Here is a 23,060-nt window from a genome sequence, read left to right as displayed (position 1 = left end):
GCCGGATTCTCTTGCAATTATTGCTCGCGGCTGCTATAGCCACTAGCAATAATTATTGCCTTCTCCTTGGAGAAGACAATTGATGTCCCTGTCAACACGGTCTATGTTGATGGGTGAATTTGTGCGGATTTCTTTCCTGCAGCCTGTGGTTGCAGAGAAAAAATTTGCACAGTGTATGGCCAGCCTTAGTAAAAACCAAACAAGAACTGACTGCTATGGCCAACAAGATGGTCACTTTTTTTTTCATTGGTAAGCTTCTTGGTGTTTTTAAAGGGTTAGTTCACCTTTTACCTAAAAAACACTACATGCACCATGTATACACTCTTGTTGAAGCCGCTGAGCTCATCCATAGAGATCAGGAGTATATTATTCAACTGAAGGGCAGCCCTGGCTAGGTGTGTGTGTGTGTGTGTGTGTGTGTGTGTGTGTGTGTGTGTGTGTGTTTTTTTTGTTTTGTTTTTTTTGTTTTTTTATAATCTATGTGCACTATTGTTGGCCCTACTAAGGCCAATTTAATGGGCTATTGCCATGATTATTGGGAGTGGGAGAACTGTTTTTTTTTTTTTTTTTTTTTTTAGGTGCGATGTCAACACTGCAAAACTGGGTTCTGGTGTTAAGATTTGCTTTACTTCCAGGTGTTAGGGGGTTAATATTGCACTTTAAGAACTCCCATTACAAAAACAGCAATAAGTCTGTTTTAAAGGATAAGTTCATAATTACTAAGGAGACAGAGTGATTCCGGCAGCTATTTCATCTGTGCTTATCCAGTCCAAGATCACTAGTATTAGAACCCACCCCTGTAATGTTCTCCTCCTGTGAGAAGAAAAATCATTTTTTTTTTTTTCCCTCTCTCTCACTAAAGAAGTCTGACAACAGGTTCTAAATGTGTGATGTGGCCAACAAGGGAATGATTTTTTAGGCTGTACTAGACACGTCCTAAGTCAATAAATGGCTATAGAAATTAAATGTTGAGATATTGAAAAGTGGTTAAATTAAAGATATACTTAGTTTGAGATTGACTGCATTTCGTTCATTTAACGTTTTACCAAATGTAATATCGCCTGGCAGGAAGAAGATGATGAACCCGGAATGTGGGAAGAAACTTTTAAAACTCACACAGACAGCAAGCCTAATGGTAAGGTTTATGGTGGTGGTGGTGATTTTGATAAAGGGAAGGATGATTGCATTGCAGGAGTACAGTGTGATTGAGACAAATATATATATTGTATAACTGCACATATACTCTATGTATGTTTATATTTTCTCTTATCGTTCAAATGGGCATCACATTAAATCTTGTCCATAAACTAAAATGTTTAAGCTTTACATTTGGGATGGTACATAACTTTTAAATTTTTTTGCAAAACTGATCAAAGCACACTATACATACATACAGCAATTAAGAAAGTAAAAATATTTAAGGGTCCATGTATAACCTCACAAGGGCCACACTGTTGTAGAAAAAAAACAGCATTGTCAAATGACTTGATGCAGCAGAGAAAACATTACATCTCGCCTTTCACACAGAAAGTAATTGAGGACAGATTCTTACTTTCCATCCCACAGCACCTGCCATGAGAGGGAAGCCGGTGGTGCTGCGGGGGGCCTGGGCACATGGGGGATCGATGCAGCAGGACGGGTGGACCATTACTGTGTGTCTCTGTGTGTCTCCCTCTGCAAGGGGGGGGGCGACCAGATTTCAGCTGCTGGGAGACACACACAGTGCAATTTGTCCCGCTATCCCACCACACCGAGTCCCTTAAAAGGCCTCGTGGTACCTCCTATCGGCAGTTGTGGTTATAATAATTGAATTTGTTTGAAGGCTGTGTTCTGCATAGGCTTTAGTTCAGAAACTGTACTAAATGAAGGCTATTATGTGCTTCTGTATACAGATACTGATGACTATAAAAGTAACTCTATGGAAGCAAAGAAAACTGAAATAAGCATATCCTGTAAAGAAGGCTAAATACTTACCAGTGGCCTGTGTTTAAAAAAAAAAAAAAAAAAAAAGCAGGATGTAGTGCCCAGTGGGAGGAATAATGCTGCACAGCAGGGAAGTATTTAATTGACACACCTGGAATCGTGTGAAGAGTTCAGAAGCACTGTGCGCGACTTATCAGAATGAGCAAAAGGCTGTTGCGTTTCATAGTCCAGTCCCCTTTGCTAACTTACCATGCCTCATTCCACACACTGTATGTGTGGAAATAAGCATCTTGGTAGAGAGGGTTCTACTTCCTCATGTCGAAGCTCTACCCAATGACTGGTGATCTGATGACTAATTATCACAAAGCAGTAGGGAAGTGGAAAAAGCACATATCTACAGAATGAATGAAGCAGGGAGATCCTTGGGCACAGCTTTCAAATCTTGTGACACTAATGCCTGGTACAGTTTTTTTTTTTTTTTTTTTTTTTTTTTTGTTAAACCTAAATCTCATTATCAGCTCTGGTCAGAGCCGCTGCACTAACTGCTGAGTTTTTGTGTTCTGACAGGGACAAGCCCTGCCAGAACACTGCAATCATCGATCTCTGTCATTGGCATCAATCGGTCCGCTGCTGGTTTTCAAGCATGTCTGTCAGATGGTGGCTTCTGTTGGACAGACCAACATGCACACGGGCCGAATGTCTGTGTTATTTTTATTTTTTTTGAACCACCAACATTTGGCCCATGTGTATGCGGCTTAAAGCTGGCCTTAGAAGGATCAAAACTCTGCAAGTAGTTCAGCATGGACTGGCCAGGATTCGATCCATCTATGGTTAGGCTGATTGTACCCAAGTCAATCCATCAGGTTTGGTACAACCAGCATGTTGACTTATTAGCATGCAATTATTGCGAGCGGCTACAGCTACTAGCAGTAATCACTGTATTCTCCTGGCAGGGAGGCTCCCTAAGCTCCCTGTTGTGAGGACCCAATAGCTCCAAGGGAGGGATTCAGTCAGGAATCTAGCGCTTTTTTTTTTCCTGTGGTTGCAGGGAAAAAAAAATCTCATAATCTATGTCCTACTTAAGGCTGGCTTTTCACATATAGTAGTATCATATTCCTCCACCCGTGTTGTACAGTGCAAATTAACTTAAGAGAACAGAAAGACGGGCTCCTCTAGGTTAGAACTGTTAACTTTTTAATGCACTACAGGTGCATTATACACTTACATAGAGGTTAGGGAAGTAAGGCACAAGTCCGTCCACACTGGCGTGGCGTTAACTGCAGAGTGGCGTTCCAAATAACTGATTTGCACCTGTAGGGGAAAAATCCTAGCCAGCAGCCTCTCTGGGATCAGGCCGATGGTGAGGGTGGGAATGCGGCGCCGGTTGTGATGTCACTGGTGGGTCACAACGGCGTTTCGAAGCATGCGCACTGGCAGATGGGACTCTGGGCACGCGCCTTCATCAAGCTCTTGTATCTTTAAAATATTTTCCGTTCTAACCTAGAGGCGCCTGTGTTTCTCTTCCCTTTGCATATCTAGAGTTTGCTTTCAACTCCCCCGTCAAAGGCTGTCAAGGTTCTTTGAATGGCTAAAGAAATATATACAGGTCCCCCCTCTTCATTTCTCCCCCTCTACTTATACTGAGTTTCCACTTCAAGGACTTATTGATGGACTAATGTATTAAATCTCATACTATATAGCAGCACTGACAAGGCTCACACACAAAATTTCAGCTGAAATTCGATCTGCTTTAAAGCAGAACTTTACCCATAACAACTTGATAAAAAATGTTCTTTGCTAAAGAACTTCCACATTAACCACTTCCTGCCCAAGGTACATCTAGGGATGTCCTTGACTTTGCGGGGGTATATTTGAATGATGCCTGCAGTTAGACATCATTCAGATATCATCTTTTTAGTGCCGGGGATTCCCTACACCATAAGAATGATCATAGTTTGATTGTTCTTACGGGCGGTGAGAGGGGACGCCCCCTCCTGCTGCCTTCCGGTGTTTCTACCGATTCACCACTTCCATCAGTGAGCCGGAGACAGGATCCGCTGGCTCCAGATGGTGATCATCGATCTGGTCCGCTGGAGTCTGTTTCGTTCAGAGGCCGGGTGCGATGGTATGACGTCACGCCCGGCCTCTGCATTCAAATGGTGGCGCCTCGCCTGGAAAGCCGTGATCGTTAATTTTGGGGGTTTTTTTTTTGGTTTTCAGGCTTCCCAGCCTACAGGCGAGATGTGCGGTCTTTTTGACCCCCATATCTCACTGTAAAGAGGACCGATCATGCCATATTCCTATTACAAGGGATATTTAAATTCCTTGTAATAGGAATAAAAGTGATAAATTTTTTTTTTTTAAAGTGTCAAACTAAAACTAAAAAAAAAAATGGTAAAAAAAATAAAAATTTAAAGTGTCCCTGTGTGCTCGCACGCAGAAGCGAACGCATACATAAGTCCCGCCCACATTTGAAAACGGTGTTCAAGCCATACATCTGAGGTATCACCGCAAACATTAGCGCGAGAGCAATAATTCTAGACCTAGAACTCCTCTGTAACTCAAAACATGTAACCAGTAAAAACAAATTTAAGCGCCGCCTTTTGGGATTTTTACGTACCGAAGTTTGTCGCCATTCCACGAGCGTGTATAATTTTGAAGCGTGACATGTTGGGTATCTATTTACTCGACGTAACTTCATATTTCACATTATGCAAAATAATTGGGCTAACTTTTTTTTTTTTTTTTTTTTTTTTTTGCATGAAAACAAAGTGTTCGAGCAATTGCTACGCAAATACCGTGCGCGATAAAAAGTTGTAATGACCACCATTTTATTCTTTAGCATCTTTGCTAAAAAAAAAATATAATGTTTGGGGGTTCTATGTAAATTTTCTAGCAAAAACAGGAATTTTACATGTAGGAGAGAAATGTCAGAATTGGCCTGGATGGGAAGTGGTTAATAATAATGCAACCAAAATTAATGCTACCAAAATTAGTGCTGTAAATTGCCTCCAGTATTGCTCCTGTTCCTTTTTTGCCTGGAGGCTGCCATTTTGCTGAAGCCCAGAGCCCCAGCTGTAAGTTGTAAAGCGAAATTACCGTATATACTCGAGTATAAGCCGAGATTTTCAGCCCTCTTTTTTTAGGCTGAAAGTGCCCCCCCTCGGCTTATACTCGAGTCACCGCCGTCTGCCTACCTGATCAGGCATGTCATGTAGATAGAGCGTGTCATAAAAACATACAGCGGCCATTCCAGTATTTAAAAGCCGTGCCTCCTCTTTGTCTGTGATAGGCAGAACACTCAATTTCCCAGCAGTCAGTTTTCAGCCTCACGGACATCCCCCTCATCCTCGTCTGAGGTATGAGGATGAGGGGATGTCCCTGATAGGCTGAAAACTGACTGCTGGGAAATTGAGTGTTTTGCCTATCACAGACGAAGAGGAGGCGTGGCTTTTGAATACTGGAATGGCCGCCGTATGTTTTTATGACATGCTGATCGGTGGCTGCAGATGGGCACACGGAGGCATGCACAGGACACAAAGGATGAAGATTAGCACAGGTAGGCTGCAATGGACACAGGGAGGTAGGCAGATCTGCACAGGACACAGGGAGGCATGCAATAGACACAGTGAGACATGCAGCTGCAGATGGGCATTGTTGACCCTCTTTGCCACTTACAGTAGCTGCTGCATTTCCCACCCCTGGCTTATACTTGAGTCAATAAGTTTTCCCAGTTTTTTGTGGTAAATTAGGGGCCTCCGGCTTATATTCGGATCGACCTATACTCGAGTATATACGGTATACCTATCAATTTAACGGTTTCAAAAAAATTACATTCCTGGAATGCCGGGATTACTAACTATCTCTCAACCACACTGTTAAACCATCAAATAGCTGGTGTCATAACTGATCACATTTGCAGTACAGTGGCAGTTGAAAATCAATCGGAAGCAGCTTCTTTTTGCTGGAAATGTTAGGAGGGTTTAATTCTGCTTTGAGGCCATCAGCAGATCGGCCTCAACAAATTCGGCAGTGCCTAAAAATGCCTTAAAGTGTAGAGCAACTGAGCATGTGCAGGGCGAGACCGTTTATTACTGGATTTTAAACCTTCTAGACACTTATTTTTATTTACATACCCTGTTTCCCCGAAAATAAGACCTAGTATGATTGTTGGTGATGGCTGCAATATAAGCCCTACCCCCCCCCCCCCCCAAATTAGCCCTAGTCAGTCATTGTAGGTCTTATTTTCGGGGAAACAGAGTAGGACCTTATTTGGGGGTAGGGCTTATATTGCAGCCATCACCGACAATCGGACAATCGCGCTAGATCTTATTTTCGGGGAAACGGTAGCTATAGCAGGACTTAATTTTCTGACTAAAGTTCCACTTTAAGCTACAGAGCAGAACGGCTTAAAGTGGTTGTAAAGGCACAAGGATTTTTACCTTCATGCATTCTATGCCCCCTCTCGACCCAGCAATGTCCATGAGAGCCTTGCCTCTCTGGAGACACGCTGTCCTTTTGGCAGCCAAAATCCCTCCTGAAATGTGTGCAAACATAGTCACCAACTACAAGAAATGTCCTTACCTCTGTGCTTGCCACAAAGGGTTTCTCCTCAAAGTACGAAGTCATGTTTTGTTGGGAATCAAATAAGTGTTTTACTCTCTGAACTGCAACCTAATTTATAGCATTTTGTTTTCATTTATAGCATTTGTTTTAAGTGTTTTTTTTTCTGGATTTTTGGTTGATAGTCTATCATTTTTAAATTGCACCTATAATAGAAATGAAGGGTCTATAATTTTGTAAGTGAGCAAACTTACAAAATCTGCAGGGCATCAGATTTCCCACTGTATATTCCTACAAGGTGTCGGTCTTCAATTTTTGGTATAGGTATCCAATAATGCATCCTGCACATAACCACTGGGGCACAAATAGTTCTGTAGTCTGACTGTTCCTTCACATTCAACTTATGTTACCAGTTTCATGCAGATTGTTTTGTGCTCAAATATCTGCATCTCATCTCATGCACCGATCTCTTGCCTGGTGGCATATCGTACTTGACTAGACCTGTTAGGCTTATTGTTGACTGCCAGCTATCCTCTGAAGAGTGAGTGGGGAGAAATCTGCCTATCATTTGCAGTTTCAGGACCTGCTGCTGCTAGTGTGGCTTTTGGCAAAAAAAAATTTTCGCAGGTAAAAAAAAATGCTTTTTTGTTTTGTGAGGCCTGTAAAGCAATTGCACCAGCGATCAGCAGATCGTTGATGCCATGCAGGTCTGCTGCAGATCTGTTGGTGTATCGGTTTGCTTGTACCTCATACGAGGAACGTGATACATTCTGACAGGAAAACCCAATGAACTACCACAGCACTCCACAGCACTCACAGCGCCGTGGTAGTTCACTGAAAGCTACAAGCAGACAGCTGCAAAGGCTGCTGGGCAATTGTAGTTTTCCATTCAGAGGACTGGGAATGAGTGACGCGGCTGAGTGGGCAGAGCCTTGCACGGCCGGTGCCACTTTTTACTTGTGGCAGTAGACCTGGAGAATATTCTCAGTCTGTCTCGGCGACTATCGGGGGTGACAGTGCATTCGTAACCCATTACACCCTGCATATGGAAGCAACCTGTTATGAAAGGTGAACTTATCCTTTAACACCTTACAAGAGAAACATCAGCCAGGAGGCATTGGGATTGAACAAAGTTTTAATTTTTTTTTTTTTTTTTTTTTTTTATAAAGGTACACTTCTGATACCCAGCAAAGGTTTATATTGGGACAGGATTGGACAGTTATTGCACGCTTTATTCAGAACTGTTAGATTTTTGTAGGTAATAGTCTTGCATCTTTATGTAAATCCTCTACAGGACCTTCTTCAGTGGGTCTAGACTTCTCCTTACCTGGATTTGAACATGTTTATGGCATTCCAGAACATGCAGACAATTTAAGACTGCGCACAACAGAGTAAGTCCAAAATTATTTACCTTTTTTCCTCATGTTTGTACAGTACAGACGGGTAGATTCTTATGTAATTCAACTGGCTTGTTTGTTCATAACTTCCAATAGAATATATATATTTTTTTTTTTAAATCTGCCCTTGGTTTTTCAGGAGCACAGATCCCTACCGCTTGTATAACTTGGATGTCTTTCAGTATGAACTGTATAACACCATGGCCTTATATGGGGCTGTGCCATTGCTGCTAGCTCACAACATTCACCGCACTTTAGGTATCTTCTGGCTCAATGCTGCTGAAACCTGGGTAGATATTAGCTCCAACACTGCTGGAAAGGTGAGCAAATAGGATACTAAATTTAAAGAGAAAATACTGAAATCTCAAGCACTCGATCATTTTACCATTCTGTCATCAGACTCTCTTTGGGAAGATGCTGCAGTATATGCAGGGAGGTGGAGAGACCCCTCAGACAGATGTGCACTGGATGTCCGAGAGTGGCATCATTGATGTATTCCTCCTGCTAGGACCTTCTCCAAGTGACGTGTTTAAGCAATATGCCAGTCTCACAGGTATTCAAATATATATAACCTGTATAACGTTACCTATTGTCCTGTTTTTGTTTACTTGCAAATAAGTATCTCCTTGAGAAAGACCCTTTTAAAGTAAACCTTTACTAAACATCAAATTTTAAGTATATTTCGTTTTGTTGGAAAGCTCTAAAGAATGCTGCTATGCTGTTTTTTTTTTTTTTTTTTTTTTTATGGGATTACTGTATATAGTAATTATAACCAACCAAATATTCAGACCATTATGCCTCTTTTTTAATAGAAAAAATAGAGCCTTCCAATGAAAAATTACAGCTGAAAAATTTAAAGTGATTATAAAGCCTAAGCATCTTTTACCTTAACGCTTTCTTTGCATTCTGTATCGCCCCTTCACCACACCTTACTGATCTGAACCCTCATTTTATCCTGCACTGTGCCCATCTGCAGCTCTTCTCTCCCCTTTCTTCCTAGTCTGACTGGCTCTGCTGATGTAGCAGGAGCCTAGGGCTCCCACTGCTGTCAGCCAGTGACTGGGAGGTGGGATCTAGTCCTACTGCCTGTGTCTATAGCTTTCTATGGTAGCACTTGCCAGAGAAGCCAGCATTGCCGATGGGGGGACCCAATAATAGGATCAGGGCCATGCTATGCAATTCCATTGCACTGAGCAGGTAAGTAAAAATATGTCCATTTTCTTTTATAGAAAAAAAGTAAGATTTACAATTGCTTTACTTTAAGTTAGACTCTGTTCTTTATAAAAGGCCACAATGTCCATCTGCATAGACACTTAAAACTATCTTGCTGTTTGTTTACGCGCAGGGACCCAAGCTCTGCCACCATATTTTTCACTTGGATACCACCAGTGCCGATGGAACTACAATGATGAGGAGGATGTGCGCAATGTAGACGCTGGGTTCGATGAACATGATCTTCCCTATGACTTTATCTGGTTGGATATTGAGCATGCTGATGGAAAGAGATACTTCACTTGGGACGCTAATAAGTTTCCCACACCAAAAAATATGCTTACTGGCTTGAAGGAGAAGAGGCGGAAGGTGAGTTAGTTTCCATGTCATGCTGCCTTTTCTTATCTTTATACTCAAATTTGGATCAACTGTTCAGTTTAAAAACTTGGTTATCAGTTTATTTCTGGTTTTGTGGGTGAATGCTGAATTTGTTCATGTATTTTCCTTATTTCTCGTGGTACTACAGATGGTAGCTATTGTGGACCCTCATATCAAGATTGATAGCGGTTACCGGATTCATAGCGAAATTCGATCCCGCAACTTCTATGTTAAAACCAAAGATGCAAGTGACTATGAGGGCTGGTGCTGGCCAGGTAGGCTTTAGTCGTTTTTGGAATGACTGTAGACAAGGTATACCTACTATTTCAGGCACCAGGAATTATTTATTGTGTTTAACCACTTATTGATCAACGTGTAATATACATCTTTGGGAAGTGGTGGTGATATCAACACCATAGCTGCAGCAGCCATGATGTTGATTATCATTCTTTTCAGCCGGCCATGCAATTTCTTGTAAAAGTGATCAGAGCGGCTAAATGGCCACCTGATCACTTTTGCAAGCAGTAAAGGGACAACACCCGTGGCTGCTGTGAGCAGTTATGCCAGCTGACCATAGCAACAAATTAGTTCTGTTCCCCGATCTTGTCTATAGTATATGAAACTGGAAGCAACAAGGATTTTGTCACTACTGCTTTAGTTTTTTTTGTTTACTGGCTGTTAGTGGCTAGTAAAGCAACCGGTCAAGCTAATCTTGGTTTGATCAGCTGCTTTGGATGGCAGAGGAGAGATTGGAGGCCTAATAGACCTCCAAATCTCTAAGTAAAGAGAACCTGTCACTGCCCATGCTATTGCAAGGGATGATCATGCCATGTGATAGCAATAAAGTTGATAAAAAAAATAGACTGTGTTAAAACAATAAATTTAAATAAAATAAAGATTTTAAAGCACCTCCTAACTCGTGCACAAATGTGAATGCGCATGTAGGTCCCGTGGGCATATGTGAATAGTGATGGCATCACACATTTGAGGTTTTGTATGATTACAACTGTCGGAGTGAGAGCAACAATTCCAGTGCCAGAATTCCTGTGTAACTCTAAAACCGATAACCTATAAAAGGTTTTATAGCATTGACTTAAGATTTTTAGGTTACCGTAGTTTGCCATTCCACTGTTTACTCAGCAGAAGATCATCATTTTATATTTTACCAAAAAATTGGGTGCAAATATATCTTCTATAGAAAATTGTACCAGTTTAGTCTCCAGGGACTTTACTTTCAGAAAATCTATAGTGTTTAGGGGTTTTAAGTAATTTTCCAGTTTTTTTTTACATGTGTATGAGAAATGTCAAACTTGGACCAGTTTTTGAAGTGGTTAAAAGAGGTGTATGGGATTTTTTTTATTTATTTATCCCATCTTCATTCTCACCTAGGTGGATGCAGCATCAGACCAATGCTGCATCTGTCCCCTGCTGCCTCTTCACTGAGAACCAAGCCACCGAACACCACCGATGGCTCGGCTCTCACCTCCCTGAGCAGAGAGCGACTCGATGAGGCTGAGACTGCCATCAGTCCAAGCACCTGGCAGATTCAGCCAGTCAAGGTCTGCATGATGCGGTGCCTGGACTAATCCTGGTGACATCAGCAGAGAGTGGACAATCAGACCACTCTCTGCTGGAAACTGGTCACAGGAGTACAAAACGAATTGCACTTCTGTGACCCATAGGCGAATCCCAGCCGAATGAGCCCAGGCTGGACTTCTCCTTTTAAATTAAGTTGTCATGTACACTAGGCTCTAAACACCTTTCTGATCAGAGAAAAGCAGCATTAAAAATGCTGCTAAAGCCCCATTTTTCGAATGCATTCAGGGGTCCCAGGCATGTATCAATTTCATTTGCCAGATTTTTTATTTATTTTGACCATTGAAATAAGCGCTAAACGTGCCTGCGTGTTTTTTTTTCTTATCTCTTAACACGATTATGGTGCTTCTGCCAATTCATGTAAATGCCTGTGTGCATGGACACATAAGCTAACCTAAAAGAGCATTTAGGGATAGAAAAAAAGTCCTGTAAAACGGTCATTTGACAGCTGTAGTGTGCATGAGGCCTAAATGTTTTCAGGATTCATTTTTTAAATGGTTCTAAACACTAAAGGTGTTTTTTATTTTTTATTTTTATTTTTTTTTTGTTTTTTTTCCGTAATGCATTCTCTGCATTAAAGTAAAACTTTGTACTGCCTACCCCCAACACTTACCTGAGTTCTCTATCGATCCAGCGCTGTCCAGGCTGCAGGTCTTCTCCTCCCCTCTTCCTGCTTTCACCTCCTTTGCTGAGTGGAGCCATTGGCTCATCCTGCTGTTATTCAAATCCTGTGAGGCTTGACTGAGTTACACTGCATCTATGGACGAACACAGCCCAGCTCTAGAGCATACACTCAGTTGCCATTTTGCTGCTTTTTATTTATTTTTATTTTATTTATTTTTTTGAGGCCTTAAGGATCAGTGGTCCTGAGGTACCCTGACCATACATGATGCCAAGGTTGAATGAGGGTGATCCTGAGGGCTCAGTATGGTATTAGCATGATTTATCCAGGTGGCCCAGATACTGTAAAACATAAAATGGTGATCCTTGCAGGGCACCATCCATTCCTTTGCAGCCATGATCTCGTTCACTAAACCTGGGGCACTCCCACCAAATGTGTAGAATGTGCACACTCCCTCCTTCCAACAGGCATCACAGTTGGGTAAACCTAAGCCAACTTGGAAGGGACTCTATACCAACGAGTAAGTATCTTATACCAATTTCCCTGCATTTTTGTGTCCAGAGCTAGAATGAGTAAATCAGTAAAGGTTGTCAAGTTGGGTCTCGGTAAACACGTGCTGCAGGTCTCTCTCCCACTCCTTTATATAAGCTGGTCCCCCCCCTAATCTCTAGCGACTGCAACATCCCATATAGTGAAGAAATGGAATGAGGAATCGCTGAGGTTGACATGCATAATTTCTCGAACGGGGAGGCTGAGGTGGGAGAGCAAATGTCTTGGGGCAGGCTCTGAAGGAAATGTTGGAGCTGCCTGTAACACCATTCCTCCATAGGAAAACTGCCACACTGTGCTCTCGGAGCATGCAGAAGTCGTAATCCATGGTCTTTCACAAATCTACCACATCTTCCAATCCGCAGCCCAAGATCGGAAGGAGGAGCTTGCTTGAAAACATTAAATAAAAATAAGAAAGTTTAAGAGTAACAATCGCAGTGCGGATTGTTTTTTCCACTTGCTTGAAAACACCCTGCAGGCTAGGGACTATGTCCCAGGGCGCAGTGGCTTCAGGTAGTCCCCTATTCTCTCTGCAGGTTCAGTTTTCCAGATCATCTATATGATCCAGTAGGGAATTCTGTGGTCCTGTATCTTACACTTCTCTGTAAGGGCCTAAAGTGCAGGATTAAGGTCCTCCCCAGGACTTCCTCTTTGGGGGCATCGCTGAGGGTGACTATCTCCCCTAGATAACTGCTGCAGTTGCAGATCTGTGAGTGGGTCTCCCAGGGCTCAGTGAGAGCACGTTTTAATGCTCTCATGCTGCGGCCACGCCCCCTGTAGAGCCTAGCTTTTAAGTCTTCGCCAGCCTTTGCTGTCCCATTTTGTGTTTGGTGGGGAAGCTGTTTTAGTTAAGTGTTTCCTATTTCAAACCTGCTCTGACCCAGAGGGGTGGACATGTGGGCTTCACCGTGTGCTAAAAGTGCACTTCTCCCTAGTTCACAAAAATCCTTGGCCAATTACATTTTTTTTTCTGCAAAGCATAGGTGTGTAGGTGAAATTGCATGTGCTTAGTTTCTAAAAGCAAACAGCCCAACATAAGAATACTTGATGAAGCTGTTCACCAGGACACGTTGTCCCCCCTTTTTTTTTTTTTCTCTTCAGGGTCTGCTGCCTATCCAGACTTCACTAATCCAGATATGAGGGCCTGGTGGTCCAGCATGTTCTCGTATGACCAGTATGAGGTAAACTACCTGTGCTTCAGTCTATTTTGAATCTGCAGCCTTTATTACATTTTTGTAATTTATAAATTCACCCCTCTTCTTGCCTTTTGCCATTAGGGGTCTATGGATAATTTATTTGTTTGGAATGATATGAATGAGCCGTCTGTGTTTAATGGTCCAGAAGTGACAATGCACAAAGATGCTGTACATTGGGGTGAATGGGAGCATCGTGATGTACATAATATATATGGACTCTATGTGGTGAGTATAAAACTTGAAAACTTATCATTTTTGTCCAGATGCTAGATTCTAGCTTTGTGGAAGATTAATAGGAGAAAAACATTGTGAAACCGCAAAAGAGGCTGCTGAGGGGAAAATTTGTGGAAGACTAGACATTGGCGTGTGCAATGCAAAAAAAAAGTGCAGTAGGCAGTCTAAATGGTGAAGTCTGCGGAATTTGTTAAACTTAAACTCTGTTTCTTTTAGGGTCCATTCAAACTTTATTTGGTATGTTATGGAGCATTGACATGCGTTGCATTAAGGCAGCTTATTCTTAACTACTTCCCGCCCATAGGCCATCATATGAGGTCCTGGACTTTGAGTAGGGCTATCTGAATGATGCCCGGCTACAGGCATCATCCAGACATCGTTTTCTTTAATCGTACATCACAGGACACAAAGCCATAGTAATTGCTATGTGGGTAATAGTCCACCTTCAAGTGCTGGACACTGGCACACCCTAAACAGGAAGTTGCCTCCCTATATAACCCCTCCCATACCAGGAGCATCTTTGTTTTTTATTCTCTTCAGTGTCTAAGGTGTTGGTCACGAGTGAAGCTGTGCTGAGCTCCATTGGAGCAAACCTTGCTGGGGCTAGCTATGCAGTCGGATCCATTCAAAGTGTCTTTTAGGCCAAATTGAATGGTACCCGGGCCTCGTATCCGAAGAAACCAGGTTTTGCTTGTAAACGCTTCTCTTTTTAGAGAGCTGGACCCCGGAATCCAGTACATTTGTTATTAAGGCTATAAAGTCTTACTGGCGGGGTCCTATTACAGTTCCAAGACTGTGGGTTCCCCGAGGGTCCCCATTTCCTGAAGGTTTAACGGAACCCACCGTGAAGGGTGAAGATTGGGTCTGTTGGTTTTACCACAGAAAACCCTGCTTCGGGAAAGGTAAGTGGCGTTTTCTGAGGAATCTTTAAATTTTCTTATGAAATGTCTCCTTTTAAAGTAAATGTTGTCATGCCTAAGTGTCACCACTGGGGGCTATATGGAGCACGTACCTTCTCATGCTTTGCTCAGAGATCATGCTGTGTCACAGAAGCAGCAGTACATCATGGAACACAGAGCCTTAAGTAATTGGTTATGGACCACCATCAGGGGTTGACACTGGTATACCCAATCAAGGAAGTTCACTCCCTATACAACCCCTCCTCCTTCCAGGAGCACATCAGTTTTTTCGCCAGTGTCTAAGGTCACGCGTGAAGATGTGCTCTGAGGAGCTCCAGGAGGGATCCATGCTGGATTTAAAGACCCTCCACAACCGGATCTATCCATGCCACTGTGGCCACAGGATGGTACCCGGGCCTTGCATAGAAGAACAAGGTTTTGTCTGTAACTCTTCTTTGAGGGCTGGACCCTAGGAACCAGGACTCTTTTTGGTCTTGATACATTACCTAAAGTTGTCCTGAGGGGTGCTATATAGGTCCAAAGGAGTGGATCCCCTGTTAAAAGGGACCCGGTCTTTGAAGGTTTAACTACGCTACCCACCGTGATGGTCGAAGTTTGGATCTGTCTGTTTTCAGCAGTATCCTGCAGTGAGGAAAAGGTAAGAGAAAAGCTTAGGAACTGCACAGTCCACTTATGACTTTTCTTTCATATGTTACTTTGTGATGCCTTAAATTCTCCTCTAGAGGGAGTAAGAAAGCATATACCCTGTCTGTGCTACAACAGCGTGCGTCCTAGCAGCTGGAAGAGAGTTTCTTTATTTCCTTTCCCCCCATTTGGGGAAACTGAGTGGCTGGGGGTACAGTACTGTTTTACTGAAATGCTATGCTGCCATACAGTGTGACAAGCACGAAAGGCTGACAGACTGCTAAAAAAAAAAAAAAAACCTCTGCTCACCCCCCCTCGAGGGGTGCGGGGCAGCTTTCTTAGCTAAACATTTACTTGCCAGTGCAAAAGAAGCCAAGAAGACAGTAACCCGCATGGCAGTGGCAGCCTCCTCTCCTCCATCTGCTCTGTCTCAGACCTGAATCCTGTGCTGTCTGCGCTGGCTGAAGTTTATTCTTTTGGAAGGAAGGAGGGAGGGTCAAGGAAGCCGCGTGGCTAAAGCAGTCAGGCGCTGGCTGCGGACTCGGCGTCCTTGTGAAAGCGCACAGGCAATCAGGTTTACACCTGAAAGGGCTTAAAGAACTAAATGTCTACCAGAGCAGCTGAAGCTAGAGCTGCCACAGGACACAGGAATGCTGGAGCACGTAGGGCTGTACACAGGCATTTTCAGTACAGGAAAATACATCATTGCTTGGTATCAGATTAATCTATGCTGCCATTTGTTTTTTGTTTTTTTTGTTTTGTTTTTTCCTACTATTGTTCAACAAATAGAACATTTCTTAGAGTACCTCTGCTTTTGTGCTTAGCACTATGGCTTCCAGGGTTACTACTAAGGCACCAAACGTTCCACCCCCAGGTGCTGGCATTACATGAATAGCTTATTTATACTGAATGGGATCATCCGGATAAGCATTTTTTTCCCTCAAGAGATTCTCACTTCTCTATCCCATGGAGGAAAGATTCACCAAAAAATGGAAGGTTCCAGCAATTGACCCTGCGATTTCCAATGTGAATAAGTCTAACTTGTCCAAAAGACAATGCTTAAAGATCCAACAGATAAGTTGGAATTCCTGTTAAAATCGTCTTTTCATACATCAGGCACACAGAGCCATAGTAGTTACTATGTTGGTTAATAGGCCACCAATAGATGATGGACACTGGCACGCCCTAAGACCAGATATGCACTCCCTATATAACCCCTCTCATTACCAGGAGTACTACAGTTTTTTCGCCATTGTCTAAGGTGTTGGTCACGAGTAAAGATGTGTTATGCTGAGCTCCACTTGCTGGGGCTAGCCATGCTGACCGGATACATTCAGATTGTCCTTTAATGGGCCTAAGAAATGGTACCCGGGCCTCGTGTCCGAAGAAACGAGGTTTTGCTTGTGAATGCTTCTCTTTTTAGAGAGCTGGGCCCTAGGATCCAGTACTTTTTGGTAGATTTTTGTTGTTTTTTTACTGGCAGGGTGCTGTTGCAGGTCCAGGATTGTGGGTAACCTCTAGGTTCCCCTGTTCCTGAAGGTTTTCGGTGCCCACCATGAAGGGTGAAAAGGTAAGTGGAGATTTCTAAGAAATATATCTTTGGTTTTCTCTTATGAATTTCTCCTTTGTTTATAATGTTGTCATGCCTATGTGTCACCACTGGGGGCTGTATTGAGCACCCACTGCCTTTATGCTGGAAACAGCACTGTCAGGAGCCATTATTTCCTCTTTCTCCAGCCAAAAGCAGGCTGTTCCACCGGTAAGAAAGGGTGGGGGAGACTGGTCTCTCCTCCTGCGCCCCTATGTCGAAATTAACCCCTTCGGGGGAATTGTATGCCGAAAACATTTTTCTTAAACAAAAACAACCCGTGCTACTGCTCAGTGGTGGTTTTTACCCCCCCGCTGCCATGTCGGCTGTTTGCTGGGCGCCTGGAGTACGCCACTCACGCGGGAGGCACTTTCTTTTGAAAACGGGGGGGTGCCCGCGCGCGCTAACTGCGTCAGACGCTGGCTGCACGTGGAGGGAAGTTGTTAAAGCACTGTGTGTGTGGATGCTGCTGGCTGTGGAGGGACAGATGAGCAGATTTGGCTTACTGCAGGTTTGATGACACAGGCATTTCCCTTTGACACATTATTACTTTACCAGGCTAGGTATTAATAGCGGCTTATAGCGCTGAACTATAACCTAGAAGTGTACATTCTTTTTGGTAGTGCCTCTGCTTTTGTGCTTCAGGCTATGAGTGGAAGAGGGACTCTAAGTGTTCTAAAGGGTCAATGGTTTCACAACAAACTAAATCCATTTACAAAAGAATGTCATCCTCCTCTGAGAGTGATGGAGCCGGTCAGATTGAGCCGTCAGGGGAGACTGTTGCAGCTGCGCTGGACACTTCAGTGTGTATGTATATATATATATGTGTGTGTATGTATGTATGTATGTGTATATGTATGTGTGTGTGTGTGTATATATATATATATATATATATATATATATATATATATATATATATATATATATATATATATATATATATATATATATATGTTTTTTTTCTCTATCTATCACGCAAGGTTTTCTCTCTACCATTTCTAATTTGCAAAAGATGAATGCTATGATCACTCTCCATAGTGGGTCTAAACGTAGCAGATTCCCATCTAGTGCTCAGAACCCTCTCATTGAAGTGCAAGGGGCAGGGGATCAGGAAGATCTTCCAAGAGATTTGGAAGATACTAATATATCATCTTCTGAGAATCCTAATATAGAGGGAGTAGCATCACAAGACAGTTTGCTTGTACACTCTCTTACTAAATTGGTTCATTCGACGCATATGTTTCACAGTAGATGCTGTGAAAGATTCTATCATTCAAGCCTCACGGCTTATTCTAGTGCATTCTTGCAAAGTTCTGTGGCTGAAAAATTGGTCAGCCGAAGCACCGTTTATAAAAAAAAAAAAAAAACTCTTTGCCAGTTTCCCCTTTCATGGTGAACGGCTATTTGGGGACGATCTGGATAAATACATCAAAGGATCTCTAATGGGAAAAGCTCTTTTACCAGTAAAGAAGTTGAAACATTTCTCCTTCTTTTTTTTTTTTTTTTATTTTTTTTTTTTTAAGCGTGCTTCCTAACCTGTGCCCGAGGCATAAGCCTCTAGGCAGCCTCGACGGCCTCCAGCATCAGGTTCAAGGGGAAGATCCCAAGGGCAACACCAGGGTCAAAAGAGGTCTTGGGACAGAGCCCACAAGGCAGAATACTAAAGCCTCCTTATGAAGGGGCACCCCGGCTCGCTTGGTGACATCAGAGGTTCCCTTAAAGGAACAGGGCACAGGTTTTTATTAAAACCTTTTCACGTTTCCAAAACCAAACAGAGGGGTAAGACCCATTTTTGGGTCTCAAAGATCTGAATCGGCACTTAAATATCCAGTCATTTTGTATGGAATCAATCTGATCGGTTGTTTCCATCCTGCAAGGAGGAGAGTTTTTTGGCATCAATCGATATCAAGGATGCATATCTCAATGTGCTAATATTCCCCGCTCACCAAAAATTTCTACGCTTCGAGATAGACAATCATAATTTTCAGTTTGTGGTCTGTCATTTGGTCTAGCCACAGCACCGCGGGTGTGTTAAAAAAAATTCTGGCACCTCCTTTAGCCAGATTAAGGGCTCAGGGCATAACAGTCCTAGCCTATTTAGATAATCTACTTTTTAATAGCTCATTCAGTCTCTGGTCTAAACCAAAGTCTAGTCACAGCTGTAAACTACCTGGAATCTCTGGGATGGATACTCAACCTAGAAAAATCCTCCTTAAAACCATCAAGGAGATTACAGTACTTGGGGCTGGCTTTAGATACCATACAGAAGAAGGTATTCTTACCCTAGGCAAGAATCTGTTCCGGTTAAGGACTAAATCAACTTGTCAAAACAAAGAAAAATCCTTCCATTCGGCTGTGCATGAAATTGTTAGGGAAAATGTTGGCCTCTCTCGGGGCCGTCCCTTACGTGCAGTTTCACTCAAGACTGCTACAAAACACTATTCTGTCGGTATGGAACAAGAAGGTTCAGGCTTTGGATTTTCCAATGCGCTTATCCCCCGATGTATGTCGGAGCCTAAATTGGTGGTTGATATCCAGCAACTTCCAAAAGGGGAAATCCTTTCTGCCAGTATCCTGGAAAGCGTCTGGCCCTAGACTTCTGGACGCTAAGGTTACAGGATTGTCCTGTCAGGATTTAATCTGACAATGCCATGGCGGTGGCTTCAATCACCAGGGGGGCACAAGAAGTCATGCAGCCCAAAAAGAGGTGAATTATGTTTTAGCTTGGGCAGAAAACATTCCTTGCCTATTGGCGATTTTTCATTCCAGGAATAGAAAATTGTCAGGCAGACTATTTGAGTCGCCAACAGTTATTTCCAGGGGGGGGGAATGGTCTCTTCACCCCGACATCTTCCTAAGTGATATGTCAGAGATGGGGTATTCCAGACATGGACCTGTTCGTGTCCAGATTCAACAGTCGACAACTTTGTGTCAAGAACAAGGGATCCGCTAGCATGCGGATCAGACTCGTTAGTCTTCCCATGGGATCAGTTTTCACTGATCTATGCGTCTCCTCCAGTTCTGCTACTTCTGCGCCTTCTCCGCAGGAATGAAAGGAGGCGATTCTGGTGGCCCAGAAAATCTTGGTTTGCTAAGATCCTAAAGGCGGTAGGAGTCCCTTGGATTCTGCCATTATGGCTAGACCTTCTTTCACAGGGTCCGGTATTCCATCCTACCTTATGGGTGCTAAATTTAACAGTTTGGCTATTGAAACCCACATTTTAATGGACAGTGGGTTATCTCCCTCAGTAGTGGCTACTTTGGTTAATGCCAGGAACCCGGCTTCCAGAATCATTTACTATAGAGTCTGGAAGGTGTATATTTCTTAGTGTGGATCCAGGGGTTGGAACCGCAGGAAGTATGTCATAGGTAGGATCCTTGATTTCCTGCAAATGGGATTAGAAATTAAGCTGGCCTTGATCAAGGGCCAGATCTCGGCCTTGTCAGTGTTTTTTCAACAGCCTCTTGCTTCTCACTCTCTGGTGCATAGTTTTATTCAGGGGGTAACACTGATTAATCCCCATATCAAGGCACCTCTAAATCCTTGGTATTTAAATTTTTGGTCTTGTCGGCTTTACAGAATCTTTTGAGCCTTTACGGTAAATTCCCTTGGTTCTTTTGACAGTCTTTTTGGTTACCATTTCTTCTGCTAGAAGAGTATCGGTACTAGCGGCTGTCTTGTAAAGAGCCGTATTTGATCATGCATAAGAATTGGATGGTTTTGCATCCTCGTCCTGATTTCCTACCAAAAGTGGTGACAGGTTTTCATTTAAACCAGGATGTTATTCTTCCTCCTTTTTTCCCAGATCTTCAATCTAGGGAAGAGAAGGCACTACATTCCCTTGATGTAGTAAGAGCGATCAAAGTCTATTTAAAGGCGACTGCTCAGGTTTGCAAAACAGATGTTTTGTTTGTACTGCCAGAAGGTCCAAAAAGGGGACAGGCAGCATCAAAATCTACCATTTCCAAATTGATTCGTCAAGTGATTGTTGTCCTTTTCATGTTAAAGCGGGATTCCACCCTAAAGTGGAACCTCCGCTGATCGGATTCCCCCCCCCCCCCCTCCGGTGTCATAATTGACACCTTTCAGGGGGGAGGGGGGTGGAGATACAGGTATTTACACCCACTTCCGGTCATAGACTCCCGTGGGAGTCTACGCCATTTCCTGCCCTGCCGCGCTGTCTGCTGGGACACACACTGGTCCCAGTGACAGCGCAGAGATTTCCTATTGCGCTGCGCGACTCGCGCATGCGCAGTAGGGAACCGGGAAGTGAAGCCGATTCGCTTCACTTCCTGATTCCCTCACCTAGAATGGTGGCGGCAGCAGCCGAGGGCCGAGCGATCGATCGGCCTCGGCATCGCTGGAACCCGGGACAGGTGAGTGTCCATTTATTAAAAGTCAGCAGCTGTAGTATTTATAGCTGCTGGCTTTTAATATTTTTTTTTTTTGGTGGAATCCCTCTTTAAAGCACACTCGACCAGGGCGATTAGTGCCGCTTGGGCGGTGCATCATCAGGCCTCTATGGCTCAGATCTGTAAGGCGGCAACTTGGTCTTCAGTTCATACGTTTACCAGATTTTATCAAATCGATGTTAAAGGTCATGAGGATATTGCCTTTGGGTGTAGTGTACGGTCTTCTAGCCTCCTTTTTTATTTTTTATTTTTTTGCCCTACTTTTTTTGTTGTCTCCCTCCCTTCAGTTGCCATTGCTATGGGACATCCCACATAGTAACTACTATGGCTCTATGTCCCCTGATGTATGAAAAGAAAACGGGATTTTTAAAACTATTTGCCTGTAAAATCCTTTTCTTTGATGTACATCAGGGGTACACAAAGGCCCCTCCCTTCTTGGTATACACTTTTATTGCTTGGCTACTAAACTGAGGCACGTCTGCTCTTGGGGCATGCCAGTGTCCATCACCTATTGCTGGTCTGTTAACCCACATAGTAACTACTATGGCTCTGTGTCCCCTGATCTACATCAAAGAAAAGGATTTTACAGGTAAGTGGTTTTAAAAATCCTGTCTTTTTTTTTTTTTTTGTTTTTTTTTGACAAGGCAACTATTTTTTTTATTTTTTCTGGTAACCATATATGCTGCAAGAAGGGTATCAGAATTGGCTGCTTTTTCTTGTAAAGAACCATATTATTATTGTTTACAAGGATAGGGTAGTATGGCGCCCTCATCCTAATTTTTTTTTTTTTTTTTTTTTTTTACCAAAGGTAGTATCAAGTTTTTATCTAAACCAGGATATTCTATCTTAATTTTTTCCAGAACCCTGTTCTATGGAAGAAAAATCACTACATTTTCTTGATGTGGTGAGAGCAGTCTACTTAGACTGCTCAGATTTGGAAAAACGGATGTTTTGTTCGTATTGCCTGAAGGTCCTAAAAGACAACAGGCAACATGCAAATCTACTATTCTAAATGGATTCAACCATAATCATTCTAGCTTATGGTTTAAAGAGGTCGTTTCTGCCCTCTCAAATCAAGACACTCCTCTAGGGTTATTGGTGCTTCATGGGCAGTGCATCACCAGGCCTCCATGGCTCAAATCTGCAAGGCCACAACTTGGTCTTCAATCCATTTACCAGATTCTATCAGGTGGATGTAAAAAGACATGAGGATGTCGCCTTTGGGCACAGTGTACTGCAGGCAGCAGTATAAGTCCTCTGATCTCGTGGCGCACTAATTATGTTGTGTCTCCCTCTCCTCAGTTGGCATTGGTCTGCGACATGCCATATAGTAATTACTATGACTGTGTCCCGTGATGTACGATTAAAGAAAATAGGATTTTTATTACAGCTTACCTGTAAAATTATTTTCTTTTGAAGTACATCACGGGACACAGAGGTCCCTCCCCTCTTTCTAGTATACACGTGTATTGCTTTGCAATAAAACAGATTCTCCCAGTATGGGTGGGGTTATATAGGGAGGCAACTTCCTGTTTAGGGTGTGCCAGTGTTCTGCACCTGAAGGTGGACTATAACCCATGTAGTGATTACTATGGCTCTGTGTCCTGTGATGTACTTCAAAAGAGAGGATTTTACAGGTAAGCTGTTGTAAAAATCCTATTTTTCAGCTGGCGATTCTGTGCATCGTAAGAACAATCATAGTGGCAGTTCAGTTGCTTGATCGATCATGCAGGAGGGGACGTGCGGGTGGGCCCCTCTGACTGCCCTCCGGTGTTTCTACCTGGTCGCCCCTGCGATCGGTGAGCCAAAGAACGTATCGGTCTCTGTAAATTAAGCATAGAGATT

At 43.0% G+C, this 23,060-nt stretch overlaps 1 protein-coding gene across 1 annotated transcript in view; it reads left to right on the top strand.

Annotated features, from left to right (window-relative positions):
• The window catches only part of GANAB (glucosidase II alpha subunit), an 84,523-nt gene that overhangs the window by 43,693 nt on the left and 17,770 nt on the right, over nt 1-23,060 (top strand). The window contains 8 exon segments of the mRNA XM_077455857.1: nt 1,069-1,135; nt 7,781-7,877; nt 8,023-8,203; nt 8,283-8,436; nt 9,229-9,464; nt 9,622-9,748; nt 13,342-13,421; nt 13,518-13,661. Coding sequence (XP_077311983.1) covers nt 1,069-1,135; nt 7,781-7,877; nt 8,023-8,203; nt 8,283-8,436; nt 9,229-9,464; nt 9,622-9,748; nt 13,342-13,421; nt 13,518-13,661 — 1,086 coding nt within the window.

Source organism: Lithobates pipiens, unplaced genomic scaffold, assembly GCF_037356315.1.
Source record: "Lithobates pipiens isolate NorthernLeopardFrog02 unplaced genomic scaffold, aLitPip1_a1.2 Scaffold_10, whole genome shotgun sequence".
Lineage (NCBI taxonomy): Eukaryota > Metazoa > Chordata > Amphibia > Anura > Ranidae > Lithobates > Lithobates pipiens.
The sequence above is the reverse complement of the archived record's forward strand: the minus strand, read 5'-3'. Positions and strand labels throughout refer to the sequence as shown.